General features: G+C 46.3%; 1 protein-coding gene across 2 annotated transcripts in view; it reads right to left on the reverse strand.

The window, feature by feature from the left end:
* Window positions 1-14946, reverse strand: part of LOC135305308 (BEN domain-containing protein 5-like) — an 876852-nt gene that overhangs the window by 1553 nt on the left and 860353 nt on the right. For both annotated transcript variants that reach the window (XM_064428810.1, XM_064428809.1), the window contains exon 12: window positions 9921-10017. In XM_064428810.1, the coding sequence (XP_064284880.1) occupies window positions 9921-10017 (97 nt within the window). The remainder of the gene's footprint in view (window positions 1-9920; window positions 10018-14946) is intronic.

A 14946-nucleotide genomic window follows, 5' to 3' on the forward strand; every position in this document is an offset into this window, starting at 1 on the left:
TCTGGGACCAGGAGCTAGAGGAACCATCTTTGGCTGCCCTATAAGCCTGCCTGTGGAATTCCACTGGAGAGTGAGGTCCCTTCACACCCACCCCAGAGCAGCACTATCTCTGAGCAGCCATCACCATCCCTGATGGAAGATACAGATTCAGACAGCCTCTCCGTTGTGCAAGCAGCAAAACCCAACTATCCATTCCCATCCCAAGGAAGGCAATCAAACTGTGCTGTCAGTGTTGCTCACACCAGCCAAGGGGCTCCAGTGACCCTTCAGGGTGATCCCTCAGGCAGCTCTTGGTCCCCTCAGCTGTGCCTTGCCAACTTTGCTCATTTTCCCCCACTGCTGTGGCAGGACACAAATGAGAAGATGCTTTACTTGTGCCTGGTATGCTCTTTGAGCTCTCAGTCTGCTTCCTCTGAGGTCAGTTATTTGTATTCCCCAGGGCAGCTGCTGACCCTGGGCAGGCTGGTGCTGGTGCTGTACCAACCCTCAGACCTGGGAAGGAGAGGAGCTCTGTCACAAATCCATGTCACACGTCAGAAGTGAAGTGACCTGCCATGCAGCAGACCTGGGAAGAACTGGAAAGAGCTGATGGAACCCCAGTTTTCTCGATCCCTGCACCCTGACTCACCCCAAGGAATTGGGCCCCTCTGTAGTGACACAGAGAAACCTGCCTTCCTCACCACACAAGTGTGTGTTTTTCAGTACCTCTGCTTTTATTTGCAGAAGAATGTTTTAATATATGTCTAAAAGAAATTGTAATAACGTAGTTGCTGATGGGGCCCAGGGCTTAGAGGGCTTTGCCTCCACCAGCCCTTCCCTCCCCACTGTCACAGCTGCTACCAGTTCAGCATTTACTGCATCTTTACAGTTCAATCACCAACCTAAGGCATAGTGGTATTTTGAAGAGATAAACATTGAAACAAAAATAAATAAATTAGGACCCTGGGAGGGAGACCTGAAAGGCACAGTGAAGTGAGAACAAGCAGTTTCTCTGGTTCTGTGTCTAATTACATTGACATGTTCCTAGACAACACTGGAGACCCAAACACAGCAGCAGCTGTGAACCAAATGGAGACACATGAAAAACATCAGAAAGCCAGCCAGGCAGCCCATCCCTTTCCCAGGGGCTGCATCAGCACTGCCCATGTCACTGCTGACAGCCTTCATGCCTGCTCCCGGGGCACAGCCACCACTGGCTGGGCAGGCAGGGCTCAGCTCCTGGTCCATGCAGACACCATTTCTCTGCACCCACTCCAGTCACTCAGCAGCACTGCTGAGTGTCATTCCCATGCTCCTCTATGCAAGTGAAGGGAATAATATAATGCAAAATATGAAAAGAGGAAAAAAATGGGTCTTAAACTTCATTTTTCCTGATTTGTTTAATACAGGAAAAGGAAGTCCTGTCATGCCAACAGCACTTACAGGTGAGATTTTTAGACACTGGCCTTTTTCAGCCATCCACTGAACTGAAGCATTGTGAGAATCAACCACTCAGTTCACATCAGGTATTTGTGACAAAGTGGTTTTTTTGGACATACAGCCGATTGACAGTCACAATCAAACCACAGCTCTGCTGCATGTTCATCGCACAGACAACAGTTAATCGTGCAGCCATGCAAACTGTTTTGCAAATTGAAATCTCAGAGGCATAGCAATTACAATACCAAATTTATACCACATCTCTCACTCAACTAATTGTACATCCAAAAAATCACCACTTGAATAATCTGAATACATTCACCTTTACAGCTAAAAAAGCCTCCGCTACATGCTTGATCTCAACACAATTTTGAGTTACAGAACCCCATGGGAAAGAAAATGCCAACCTCTGATTTCAACAGGAAAATTGCTTCTATCTAAATACAGCAGATGCATAATTCACACTGAGGTCTAACAGCCTGGTGTTCCCAGCAAAGCTTGTTTTTACTCTGCAAAACTGGGGATGTTGCTATTGCTGCCTGCAGCTCTCCCAGCCCATCTACAGGACAAGCCCTATATACACCTGCTCTGAATGTAGTGTTCACATCCAAAATAACAACACCTGGATTTCTAATCGTTACCAAATCTTAAAGGCTTTAAAATGAATTAGCAGACTTACAAACTGGGCTGATGTTTTGGATGAGTTGAGGTTTACAGAGCCACCAGTGGGGGCACATTTGTGCTGCTGTGGCATTTTGAGCTCTTTCACACACATATTTCTTGACTTTTGTTTCCATCTCATGAAGTGAGGCAAGGTTGGGGAGATTTGAACTAGTGACTTCGCAGCTGGTGTATTAAATAAAGTCAAAATAGAAGAGAATTGGTGTTTAAATTGCAAAGGGAGGTAAAAATAAAGTTATCTAAGCCATGTGAGTGGGATCAAAAATGAGTCATCAAGGCTGGAAAATGGGTAACCTCTGATCCCTGAAACTAAGAAATCTGGCTGCTGTTGTGTTGCTGCTGATCTAATTTTTACACTTTCCCTTCCATACAGAGGAGACACGTTTCCACTGCGTCCATCTCAGCTAAACAATCAGTGCCTGATCAGTCCCAATGCTTCACTCTCAGGGATGCACAATTAACCAGCTCCATGTTTGACTCTGCAAGGGGAGCGCAGTATTTTCTGGGAATGCCTGACAAGTTTCAATCGTAAAGAACACAAACCAAATGACCCAGCAGATAATGACAGCCAGTGCCCTGACAGTGAGATAATGTGCGTGCTCCAAAGCAAGGCTTATTAGAAGCAATAAAAAAAATTTTGAAATGTTAGAGCAAAGGTCAGAAATGCTCAGCCATTACCACAGGCTCGATTTTTCCTTTTCCCAAGCGGTCACCAGCGCCTATTTCCAGTAAGTGAGTGTGTAGTCATGTTTGCCAGATGCCTACCCATCTATTACAGAGCATTGTGACTTCTGGGCCATACAAACCCCACTAAAGTGGTGTGTGGAGCATCCCAGCACTACCTGGAAATCTCATCAGGTCCATATCCTATGGCTCTGCCCTTCTGAGTGCAGGGGCTGGCCCATACTGATATAGAGAAGGCAGATGTTAGAGGGTGTGCACAAATCTCTCCCTCCATAGAGGGGATCCTGCTGCTTGCCATCCCTTCTTCACTTCCTGGCCTCCCTCCCCAGCTCAGTGCAGCAAGACACATCTGCTTTATCCAGGAGACAGTGCCCAGAGGCAGGAATAATTTGTTTATAGATGGAGCCACACTATCACATAAGAGAAGGAGCCACAATTACAAGCAACTCACGTGGCTCACGCTCAGCCACCCTTGTGTACCTCTGCTGACCCTGGAGCTGGAAGCTGCAGATAGCACAGGAATGGGTTTTGTCTTGGCTCCTGAACTCCCATTTCCTAAGGAGCAGCAGGACAACAATGGATTGCACTCACCTGATGAGGTGTAGCAGAAAATGGCAGTCTCTTGAGCTCGTTCAAGTTACCAGCAGGATATTGGGATTAACATGCTGTGTACATCACACTTTATCCACGTCAACCCACCCTTCACACAGGTCCCTGTCTCTGCTTTCAGAGCAGGAAAATCCCAGGCCAGGGTGATGCATGAAGAGCACAAATGCTGTAAATCTGCTTATTGAGCCCTGGCTTCCTCAGAGCAACAAGACCAGGGAAGGGGAAGGAAAGCAGGTGGATACCTGCAGGCATACCTATGTGAGGATGCCTGTGAGAGCTAATCTAAATACATTTAGGGTTTAAATGCAAAGCTGATTAGTGAAACCACAGCAAGCTCTTATGTGATATGCTCCTTCAGAGTTAAAGTAGCCATAATTCAATTTATTCATTTAGCTCATTTCCAAAAAGTAAATGAAAGTGTAGTAAATTAAATTAAAACAGCCGACAGCACCTTCATTTTGAAAAGGATTGTTAACGTGGACCCTGACTACTTCATACAGTAATGCAGATTATTTTTGCTTGCTAGGCCCCCCGTCAGGCACACCAGCTCCCCATCCTGAAGTATTTTTGCACTCCCTCTGTTCAGGGAGTATCCAAGAGCAGGACCAAGCTGGACATGTATTTGGGTGTTTGCATGTGCTTTACTGTGCACGTGCTTAAATCCAGGGTAAAATCCCTGCAGCTGGCAGCCTCATTCCCAAGTGTTTGAGGAGCTAATTGTTGTAATGAGGAATTTTGGTGAAGCCTCTGCTGGGAGCTGGCCAAGCACTGCACATCTCTAAACTCTGTAAATGAATCCTTTTCACTGAACCCACGCAAATGTCACTGTTCAGAACCTGGAAGGTGTTCTTTAGTGACAGCTACAAGTATCAAGAGTTGCATAAAATGTGCAGATGTGTGTGGGAGTGAGTTGACAGATTATAATTACAAATAAAGAACTGGGGAAAACCCCACAAAATTAATTTTTTAGGCAAAACATATAATTTGCCTTTAAACCTTAGTAGTGCTCCCATTACTAATACAATTTACAGACCTGGAAATCAAATTGAAGCTGTTTGACTCTTTTCTATTTTGCTGCCCTCATTCCATTTCCTCCCTCCTCTGCAAATTGTAAGACGTTTTGCTGACCTTTCATTCATTTAGTCCAGAACATTTTTTTTGTTTATTACACTCTGCTCTCCTCTTAGCCACTGAAAATGGTGGGAGAAAAGACAACAAGACAATAATTTAAGTTTGGGACAAGTGAGCTGGGGATGGAAACAGATCCTTTCGGGAATAAAGCAGGGAGGTGTCTTCACTCCCAGCTCTCACGTCAGTCATGGCCAGATCAAAGAAAGCACAGCCAGATGTAGGTGAAACTCAAAAATCCTGAGCTTGAAAATGCAGAGAGGAGTTTTTCTGAAACACAGACAGAGGTGAACTCAGGAGAACATTCCAGACCCAGTGGGGCAGCAGGACCTGCACTCAGCACATGCCAGAGAGCAGCACAGCCCTGGGGTGGTATCAGAGCCTGTCAGCCCACACAGCCTCTGGGCACAGCTGCTTAGTGTTGAGATTGGACTCAAAATGAGCTCTCCAGGCAGAATGACCTACCTTTGGTCAGACTGTGCCCACACACAAAGCCTTTCCCCATCCCCAGCCAGTGTGGTGCAGAAGACAGTGCCCATGGCCTCTGAGGATGGTGGGACAGTCCCGTGGGCACATCCAGCCTGTTGGAGATGCAGCTGTGCTCTCATACATCATCATTAGAGCTGCAAAGTCAAGCAGCAAAAGGAGGAATTGCCAGAATAAAGGCTGTCAGAGCAATTTTAATTCAACCTCCTGGCAGATATGCCTTCTGATGGGGTCTTTAATTACCTCATCACAGCCTACTTTTTCTTCAACAAGGCTGCTGCTTTATTCAGGGCACGATGGGCAGATGGCAATTAATGAAGGGCCAGTCAATATTTTGTTCTGTCCTTTTTTCATTCAGCGTGTGGCTCCAGGCATTATTTGCCACATGCCATCAAATCCCTGCTCTTAGAATTATTCATCTTCTTCTGGGCTTTTCTCTCATGAGTATCAGTGCAGCAATTGTGAGGTTCCCACATAGGAAGAAATTTCATTTCCAGCACTTCTGTGAGCAGAACACCTGGGTTTTACTTATGGGAAAATATGAGGCAGACATGAGCTGCAGAATGCTCCACCAGCAAGGCCCAGGTGGGATTTCTCAGGATACCCACACTGCCTCTGTTCAAAGCCCATCTTCCCTAACCTCTGCCAGAGCTGTTTAAACACTCAGGACATCTAGAATTTGAAATTCAGTGTGTCCAGAATATGAGTAACATGGACCTGGTGGCTCTCAGAGAGAAAATGTCAGTGGTCTAAAGAGGGAAGATCTCCTCTGCTGATGCTGTGCTGGAGCAGGGCTCTGTTGCAGCCAGGGAGCCAGAGTGAAAGAACAGAGAAATGCTGATATGGGCAAAGGGATGAGCTTCAGGCAGTGCAAGCTGACTGGCATTTGTGCATTTTCCAACAAAAGTTCTGCTTTTCCACCGTAGTCATTCTCTGTAACAGCTGTACTCTGCTGTCTCTTAATCTCTTACAAATTTTTCACCTTTTACCAACCTCCTTTCAGAGGAGGACATTTCACACTTTCAACCCAAGAAATCTTAACCTTTCCTCTGGCACAAGCAGAAAGAGGTGAGAGCAGGACAGAGACTCTGCAAGAAGAAGAGCTCCCTGTGCCACTGGCAGCATCAAAGGGAGCCCCACTCAAATGGTTTCCAGTGAAACACTGGGAGTGGAACTCTCTGGTCACTGAACAGCTTAGAAAAGGAACAAGAGGAGAGGGAGGGCATGAACCTCCATTGCTGTCCAACAGCCCCTTTCTGCACTGCTCTCTCCTGCTCTGTGCCCACTTAACCCACCCTTAGAGAGCTGTCTCAGTGTCCAGGGCAGGCTCTCTGAGCCTCTCTCAAGCACAGCTAAGTGGCAGTGCTCTCTCCTCCAGCAGCTTCTGCAGAGCAGCACAGAGCTCTCTCGTGCCCTGCTAGAAATTCATGGGCCTGCTGGCTTGTCACTCCAAAGAGCATCCTGCATTTTCAGCAAGGCTTTTAATTCATTAGCTCACAGAGGAAAATATTCTAACCTTCCTGCCCTCCTCAGCTGAGTCATTGATGCTTTCCTACCTTGCTGCAGACACATCACCTTCAGGAAAATAATTACTTGGCATGCAGATAACAGCAGACATTATCTTTGTGAACTGGGTGTTTGTTTGGGATCACAGGGTCTCCCTGCCACGAGGACTGCAGGACACACTGGGGTTACTGCTTCAAACCTGACCTTCCTTTACAGGCTGTGAGAAACTCTGTGGTCACTCCAAGGGGAGCTGGGGGGTTGCTGGAGGAAGCTCAGTCAGAGGGAAGGGGCTGAAGGGTTCTCGAGGAGCTGGATGAGCTGTGCTGGGCTCCATCACTGGAAGAGGTTGCCCAGAAAAGCTGTGGATTCCTCTGGAAGCATTCAAGGCCAAGCTGGGTGGGGCTGGTCTAATGGAAGGTCCACCACTTAGGGGATGAAACTAGATGATCTTTAAAGTCTCTTCCAACCCAGACCAATCTGTGATTCTGTAATATGTTGATCTACAGGTGGCATTTGGGCTCCTGCAGGCAAGGACAAGTGGAATTCAACCCCAGGTCCAGCCAACCAGTTGGATTCACTTACAGGCACATAATGACATTATACACAGAATACAGACACAGTTATTTCTCATCAGCCTTGAAATAAGCTGTATTTTTGGTAGCAGAGGGTGCCCCACCTCCAGCCTCACTCTTGTTCTGTAACCAGAGCTGGTGCATCAGTTGTTGCCTCGTACTCCAGATGATCCTGATCCCATTCCCACTGAGCTGCCTGCATTGCCTATGCTGTAGGATGGCTGTTCCCTGACAGCCTGACTGCATGGACAAAGCTCTTGTAAAGGTGCCTGAATTTGGGTGCCAGCCCTATTTCTGACCCTCAGGTCCACCTCTCCCTTTATGTGCCCCAATTTCCTTCTCCAAAACACAGTGATTCCAACACAAACATTTCCTTCCTTGCGGTCAGACGTGCTCTGGAAGTGTTGCAGGTTGTTGCTATTTCCAGGCCTGTCATTCTAACACATTTTGGCTGCACTAATTCCCTCAAACAGAAATTGTTCTGCCTGTCCTAGTCTGGGACAAAGCAGGCAATTAGCTGTCCCTTACACGTTTATTAACTCTGCAGCTTTCTTTCAATGACTATGTGAAATCCAGTAATGTTTAAATATATTTTCATAAACTGTGGGCACAACATGTCCTGTTTCAGCTAATAACCGTGCCATATAATTAGTCCTGATTACACAGATATTTAGTATCATTTTACATATTCCAGTCCTTTCCTAGTGCCACTGCCTAGCCAAGGCACATTTAAAGCTACAGCCATCTCCCTTCTGTTTCCCAGCAGTTTGCAACAATTCCTTTTGGAGGGGATTGCAGTTAACACAGCAGTTTCAAAGAACAATTTCATTTCACTGGTGCACATTTTAGATGTATGTGTATATATATATATATAGACACACATATATATACACACAGACAAAGGCTCTGATCAAATGTCAGGTGACAAAGCCCAGGATACAAATAGAAGGCATTTATCTACTTACAGGGGAAAGCTGGTATTTGAAATCCATCAGGAAATTAACAACATGAATCTTTAAAAATCTATTCCTTAAACATCTCTTGGCTTAGGGCTGAACATTGACTGTATTTAGGATTTTACTGTGAGGTAGCACCCTCCAAACAAAAGATCCCTCACTGCATTAGGCTCTGGTGGGGGGACAAGAAGAATTTGCTCTGTGCAACCCGATTAGAGATGTGTATCTTTCCCTGCTGGCGTGGCTGTCTCTATAGAGATGGACATGGATATTTGATGAGATTAAAATGCTTCAGTTACCACTGTCAGTGGTTCTTTAATTTAAAATGAAGAAAGCAAACAACCATTCCTTTTGATGAGGTAACTGGATGATGCTATGGAAAAGCACTTTGCTGTCAGGTGGTAATTAGGTTCAGTAATAGTTGTGGGTTTTTAGCCTTGGAGGCTGTGGCCCCTGGGAGTCTGAGAGAAATGATACATTCAATTTCCGGAGGAGAGGAAGATGCTGGATGCTGTTCTCTGCTAACCCTGCAGGTCTCTGCAGATAAGAGCATTCAGAACTGCAGTGCTGACAATCCTCCTTGAGCCAGCCTAAACTGTGGTGTCAAGATCACAAACAGAAAAGGGAGATGGGCTCAAAGCAGGCCTAACACAGCAGCCTGGCTCTGACCACATATATAAGGAACTGCCAGAATGGCTGCAATGAGAGGATTTTTAAAGGCTGCAGAAGGAACTCCAGCAATTGCTCTCTGGTCTGAGCTGATATTTGTAACATCCATCTTACACATCACTAGAAAATCTTCAGTAGGGAAGTGTTCCTTTTCAGACAAGAAACATTCCCACAGCTATTCTTTTAAGGGAGAAAAAAAAGCAGGAAAATCTCAAGGCTCAGCTGCCTCCCTTGCCAATTTGGAATTGCCTTTTCTATTGCAAAATATAAACTATATATATTGGTTGTGCTGTTAAGAGTTGAAACCCAAATGAACCATTACAATTGGTCCAAATGCATTTAACTGAAATTTTTCAGTTTGGAGGCATTATTGCTGTTTTCTCAGAACAGAGGCAAATACTGAATATGATGTTTCCCATTAAACAGGTGCTCAGGTTCCTGCTCTGCTCCCCTCTTCATGTCATTACACAGCTTTTCCAGCTCAAGGAATGCTGGTTCTCCATAAACAGCTCAGTGGTATCTCCCCTGCTCCTCACACAAGGTAAGGGGCACTGAAAGGATGCAGCTGGCCAAAACCAGAGCAGGACCAGCAGTGCTGCAGGGAGTCAAGCCTGGCCATTTCATGCCTTTGTGCCTTGCTCACCAGTGCCTGACTTCACATCCCACTTCCTTTTGGACTAACACCCACTGAGCTGGTTGTGAAACCGGAGTAGAGGAGAGGGGATCCCTGGGCAAAGTGTCCAGCTGGGCTGGCAGCAGGAACCTGCCACTGGCTGCCAGCACTGCAGCAGCTCCAAGGGGAGGGGGAGAACTCTGCCTCAGCACAGGCTTGCCAGTAACTTCCTGAAGCACTGAAAAAGTTTTCACTTCCAGAATTAAAACTTTGCAAAATAAAAGTGGGTCTGATTCGCTCTCAGGAGATAAATGAAGGGTAAGTCCATTAAAGATAACTGGTGTGAGATTGGTGCACAGCAGACAGAATTCAGGAAAGATATCGATATCTCCAAAATCCTCTGAATATTTTTTCAGACATAAACCAGGTATCTTTCCTGATCATAAATGCTTTATTTCCAAATGGAATTTCAATAAAATAAGCACAGTTAGACTAGCACTTGTTATAAAGCCGTAATGCAGTAGCACTGAAGTTTAGTCAGGAAAGATATTAAAAGAGCAGCCCAGCTAAAGCAAGAGAAATTGCTTTCTGACCTACCGAGTTTTAGGAGTAGGTGCTAGTGGTCCCTCCACCAAGGAGTTCAGCCTGTAGTAATCCAAGAATGTCCTGGCCACATTTCTTCCAAGCTTCATATCTGTGAGTTTTTAATTAAGGAGCATTTAAAAAATCATTAAAAGTAATAATAACAATAATAATAATAATGAAATGAGCAGAGTGTAAAGGTAAGTTATTGCTATTTAATGCAAGAGCAAGTTTTACATCAACCATCCCACAGAGCTCAGGCTTCAGGCAAAAATTACTTACGCAGGCAGATAAGGTGGGGGTCATCCTGTTTGCTTCTTGTTTTCACAGGGAGATGCTGCATAAAAACCCAGACAGGAGGAAACAATCTCCCTTTCCCCCCATGCCTGGCTGCAGATCCCTATGGTTCTCATGAAATGCACTAGACAAAAGGGGCCCTCCAATTTTCACATTCAGGGAGAATAATTACCTTAAAATGCTTGGATACAGGCAGTATTTCTGTATCCAGGATACAAGGTCAGCTATACCACGGTGTGAACCTGCCATGGACCCGTGTACTGAAGGTTGGGATTAATGCTGAAGCCCTCCACACCTTTAGCTCTGACCCCCAGAGTGTCGTGGGAGAATTCACTGTTCTTTCCCTGTGTTGTATTCAGGGCCTGAAATGGTGATTTTAGCACTGACCTGGAAGGACAGTAGGTTACCTTAACAAGTTCAGCAGTAGGTCTGGTGTGTCTTCTCACCAGCCACGATTCTCCTTCAGCTGGCCCCTAAACCCAGCATTAGGCAGGTGCTGCACATCAAAGCTGCCATGGAGACCTCAGGGGCACAGGAACCAGACCTTCCTGAAGACTCAGCTGCTTACAAAGAAGTTGAATAACCTGTGGATTGCACTGAAAAACAATATCCCAGACAACATGTCCATGGGGTGAATCTGCTGCTGATGTGAAAAGTCAGCATTAAATCTGCCTGTTACAGAGCAGCATCTCCTTATCATCCACAGGGTGATGTCCAGCTGGGAGATACCCAGTGGACTCCACTATCCACTGCTGTGTTTTGGGGGCTGAAGGCTCCTTTATTTGCCTGTTTTGAACTGATACCCACCCAGGCTGCAATAATCACAGGGTGCCCCAGGGCACTGCCCCAGAGGGTTGTGGTGAGGAGCATTTCAGCAGGGCTGCTGCAGCAGCCGAGGTGGGTACAGATCCTGGGGAGTCTGAAGGGATCTCTACATCCAACACCCAGCAGTCCAGGAGGATAAACCATTGCTGGGTTGTTTTGTGTGCATGTATGCATGTTCTGCTTGATCAGTAGTTATCTGCTGATGTTTCCATTAGAGGAAAATTCCAGAAGTGCAGCATCCCAGGGGCTTCCAGCAGCGCCACTGAAGACACTGGCTTCTAAATGAAGCTTTTATTACCCGCCCACTTACATTAGACACATCAAAACAAGTGAGCCTGAGACATCAGGTTCACACAGCACTGTGAGATCTATTTATCATTTATTTATTTATTTATAAGGAAGGTCAAGCCAACGTGACAGTCTTTACTTCTGCAAAAATACAGACACCAGCTCTAGCAGTCAGGTCTAGTGGCTGAGGATCACTCCTGAGACTGCTCTGCTCTCCAGTGACCTTATCCTGCTTTTCCAGCTCCCACCGCTGTGCCTGGGGATGGTTCCATGGATCTGTCCCTCCCGAGGTTCTGTCCTGACACGCTCATAATACCACGTGTGCTGTGGGCACCTCTGTTCTCCTGGCCAGCAGCAGGGCAGAGCTGGAGCAGCTGGTGCTCCCAGCCATTGTCTGCATGGACAGGGAGAGGGAGCTCTGTGGACCAGCAAGGGCTGTGTGGACCAGCACGGGCTGTGTGGATCAGCATGGGCTCTGTGGATCAGCACAGGCAGTGTGGATCAGCACCAGCTGTTCCCCAGCTGTGGCAGTGCCCAGCGAGCTCCCCTTGCCACCTACCAGCACTGCTGGGTGAGGCCAGCCCTGCATGCAGGGAGGCTCAGAAAGTTGGAGACAGCCTGAAGTTTAGCAATTCGAGGGAGGGCAGTGTTGCTCTGAAAGTGTTTTGTGATTGTTTCTGGAATTTGGGGATGGCTGGGGGTAGTCTGGTTGCTGCGGATGTGGACTCAAAGCGGTGGCGAAGGTTAAGAGTTCAGAGTAGTCTGAGGAAGCGAGGAAGAAGGGGAGAGGGCTGTCAGGCACTTAAGGGATTGAGAAGACTAACATGGCTTGATCTTGTAGTTTCTTTCATTTACTCGTCACTTTAAAGACATAAAGTGGTAATTGGACTCAGTAAAGTCTCGAGGACATTTTGTCAGTGGCAATCTCAGAAAGCTCCTCTGCCAGAAGTGGCCCTGCTGCCCTTTTCTTTGTCTCTCTGCATTGCTTTTGTTTGCACGGTGGGAAGCACCTGACCTGCTGTCCTAGGGGAGGAAGCCCTTGGATGGCAGTGGGTGCAGCCCAGGAAATGGCTCCACAAGCTCCTGCATTACCTCCCTGCCTTAACCCTGACCTGCAAGAATCCAGTTCCACTGCTGAGCTCAGGTCTTAGGAACAGCTTTCTGAAGCTGAGGACAGCTAACCACTGGGATAACCTGCTTTAGCATGTCAGGAAATCTCCAGACCAGGGGTCTTCAAGAACAGGCTAAACCCACAGCAGACATGAATGGTTTAGGTGTAACTGGTGCTGCATGAAATTTGGGTAAGGAAACATAAAAGGGCCTCTCAGGCCACTTCACCCCATTTTCTTACAGTTCTGAACATATTTTGCAACCCACATAGAGACCTGTTTGCTAAGATTGCTAAGAAAGGTAAGGGCATTTTGCAGAGCATTGACATAGATGGAGAGCGTGAAGAAACTGGAAATGCAGTGCCACATGCATCCACCGAAAAGTCACAAAATGGGAATAGTTTGCAGTCAGCAATGATGAAAAGAGACTCAAACCAGCATGGGATAAAAAATGTGCATGTTCTAATGCTAGTCTCTCCAGCCATCCTACCCCCTCTGCTCTGCCTGTCACTTCTGCAAGGGATGAGCGGTTTCTGTCATGGAAATCAGGCACCTGATACATAAAACGGGCAGAGCATCAGTCTCTCCCTGTGACTGTCCAGCCTGGGCAAGAGCTGGAGTGCCTCCCTCAGCAAGCGCCAGCAGCACGTGTGTGCAGAACCGGCAGAGGAAAACAAATTAAAGCAATAACATTTGCATTTATCTCTGGTGCACGGAAGGCTCAAACTCCACTTTGGCTTATGGTGTATCCTGAGCACATAAATAACAGCTACTGCAACCCAAACCCACTTCTACTGGGTGGTTTGGTCGCTTGGTTGGTTTTTAACCAGCTTCCTTTCTGCAGTCACACGTGCTGTGTGCCCACAGGAACTCCCTTCCAAGCCTGAACTGCACTTGACAGAAGGCCATTTCCCAGCTATTCCCATCATGGGAGCTCAGCTCACACAAGACAGTCAAAATGTATTTGGGAGAGTCATGTTGGAAACAGCTGGGTGTGTCCTTACCTTCACTAGCATCTGCAGCTCCCTCTCATCTCTCTTTCTCCTCCACAGACTCATTCCTCCATACTCCATATTTCCACTTGGAAGTGGAAACCAATGTCCCTCCTGTAAACGCCCTTCTCACAGCATTCACTCTGTGAATGGCATCAGCAGATTTGGGGAGATTTCGGGACAGTCTGTTTATGCACCACTCTGCCAAATTTCACAGATGTTCAGAGGTTCAAGAATTGTGCTGGGCTCTCTGCAAAATCCTGCACGTTTATGATCCCTACCATGCCCCACAGCCCAGAGCTTCCAGCCCTGGTAAGAAAGGAGGACAGAGGAGTGGGGACTCTCACAAGCCATTACTAGTTTTCAGCTGACACGATTCATTGAGCCTATTGTGAACAGTCTGCTTAAGCTCCAGCCTCTGGAAGCGCAGACAGAGCCTTGTTCTGTCTGTGCATGGAGGCAATAAAAATCTCAATTTGGAAACCAGTTAGCAGTACAAGTCATTAGGGGAGGTACTAAATGTTGCTGCTTTAATAGCTCACTGATCCTTTAATAATGTCACTGCTGCAGAGCGTGGTGGCACCATTCGCTCGCTTTTGTTTTGCTTTTTGAAATTCAGGGTCATTCCACTTTCAAGTGAGTGGATTATCTCTCTTTCCTCCTTCTGCCAGACACTGCAAACTGCTTTAAATAATTAGAAAAAAGGATGGCTCCTTCAAATTCACCATCTCATTTTCATAAGGTCCAGTGTCATTGCTTTGGAACAGGAAGAGAAACCGTGATGGTGGTAAGGATTTGACAAGGGCAAAACAGTTAGCAGCCCCCACTCATCTTTGATAAGTCCTGTGGGGTCTCTGCCAAGCAGATTGGATCTCTGGTTTTATGTCTCATCTAGAGGACGGCACCTCCATCAATTTGAAACACTGCACTGGGTTATTAGCTTATGGAATTCATCCAAGTTTAATCCTAAGTAGGATTTGAAATGCGACCATTCAGTCCAGAGGCACCACTGACCAGACCCACGCAAGTCCTTTGTTTCAGACAAACAGCTTTAAGTTATCCTAAAGACAGACAGAGAGGAAGAAAAAAAATAGAAAGGGAGAAAGAGGGTAAGGAAAATGAGAACAAAGAAAAAAATGAATCTTTTTAATAGCTCGAATTAAAAACCAGAAGAAGCTCTTTGTTTGACACAACTGAATTTTATAGCAAATCTCAGTCCACCACAACGACGATCCTGTTATTTATGAAAAGAGGGTTATTTTGTTTGGGAGAGTCCCAGATGACTGTGGTCAGCGAGCATACTGTCAGCTTCACACAATCTCAAGAGAAATATGGATGAGGTTTTCTCATCTGTTTAGAACAGCTTCCATCAATGGATCAAACCCCTTCCTGACTCGAACAAGAGCTCTAATGGAAAATGGCATTACAGGGCTTTAAACCACCATGTTATATCATGCCAAGCCTGATCAGAGCTAGTCCTCTATTTCAGCAGAGCTGTTTTCACCAGTTACTTACCTATTTCGTTTCACA

Source organism: Passer domesticus, chromosome 7 (assembly GCF_036417665.1).
Source record: "Passer domesticus isolate bPasDom1 chromosome 7, bPasDom1.hap1, whole genome shotgun sequence".
NCBI lineage: Eukaryota > Metazoa > Chordata > Aves > Passeriformes > Passeridae > Passer > Passer domesticus.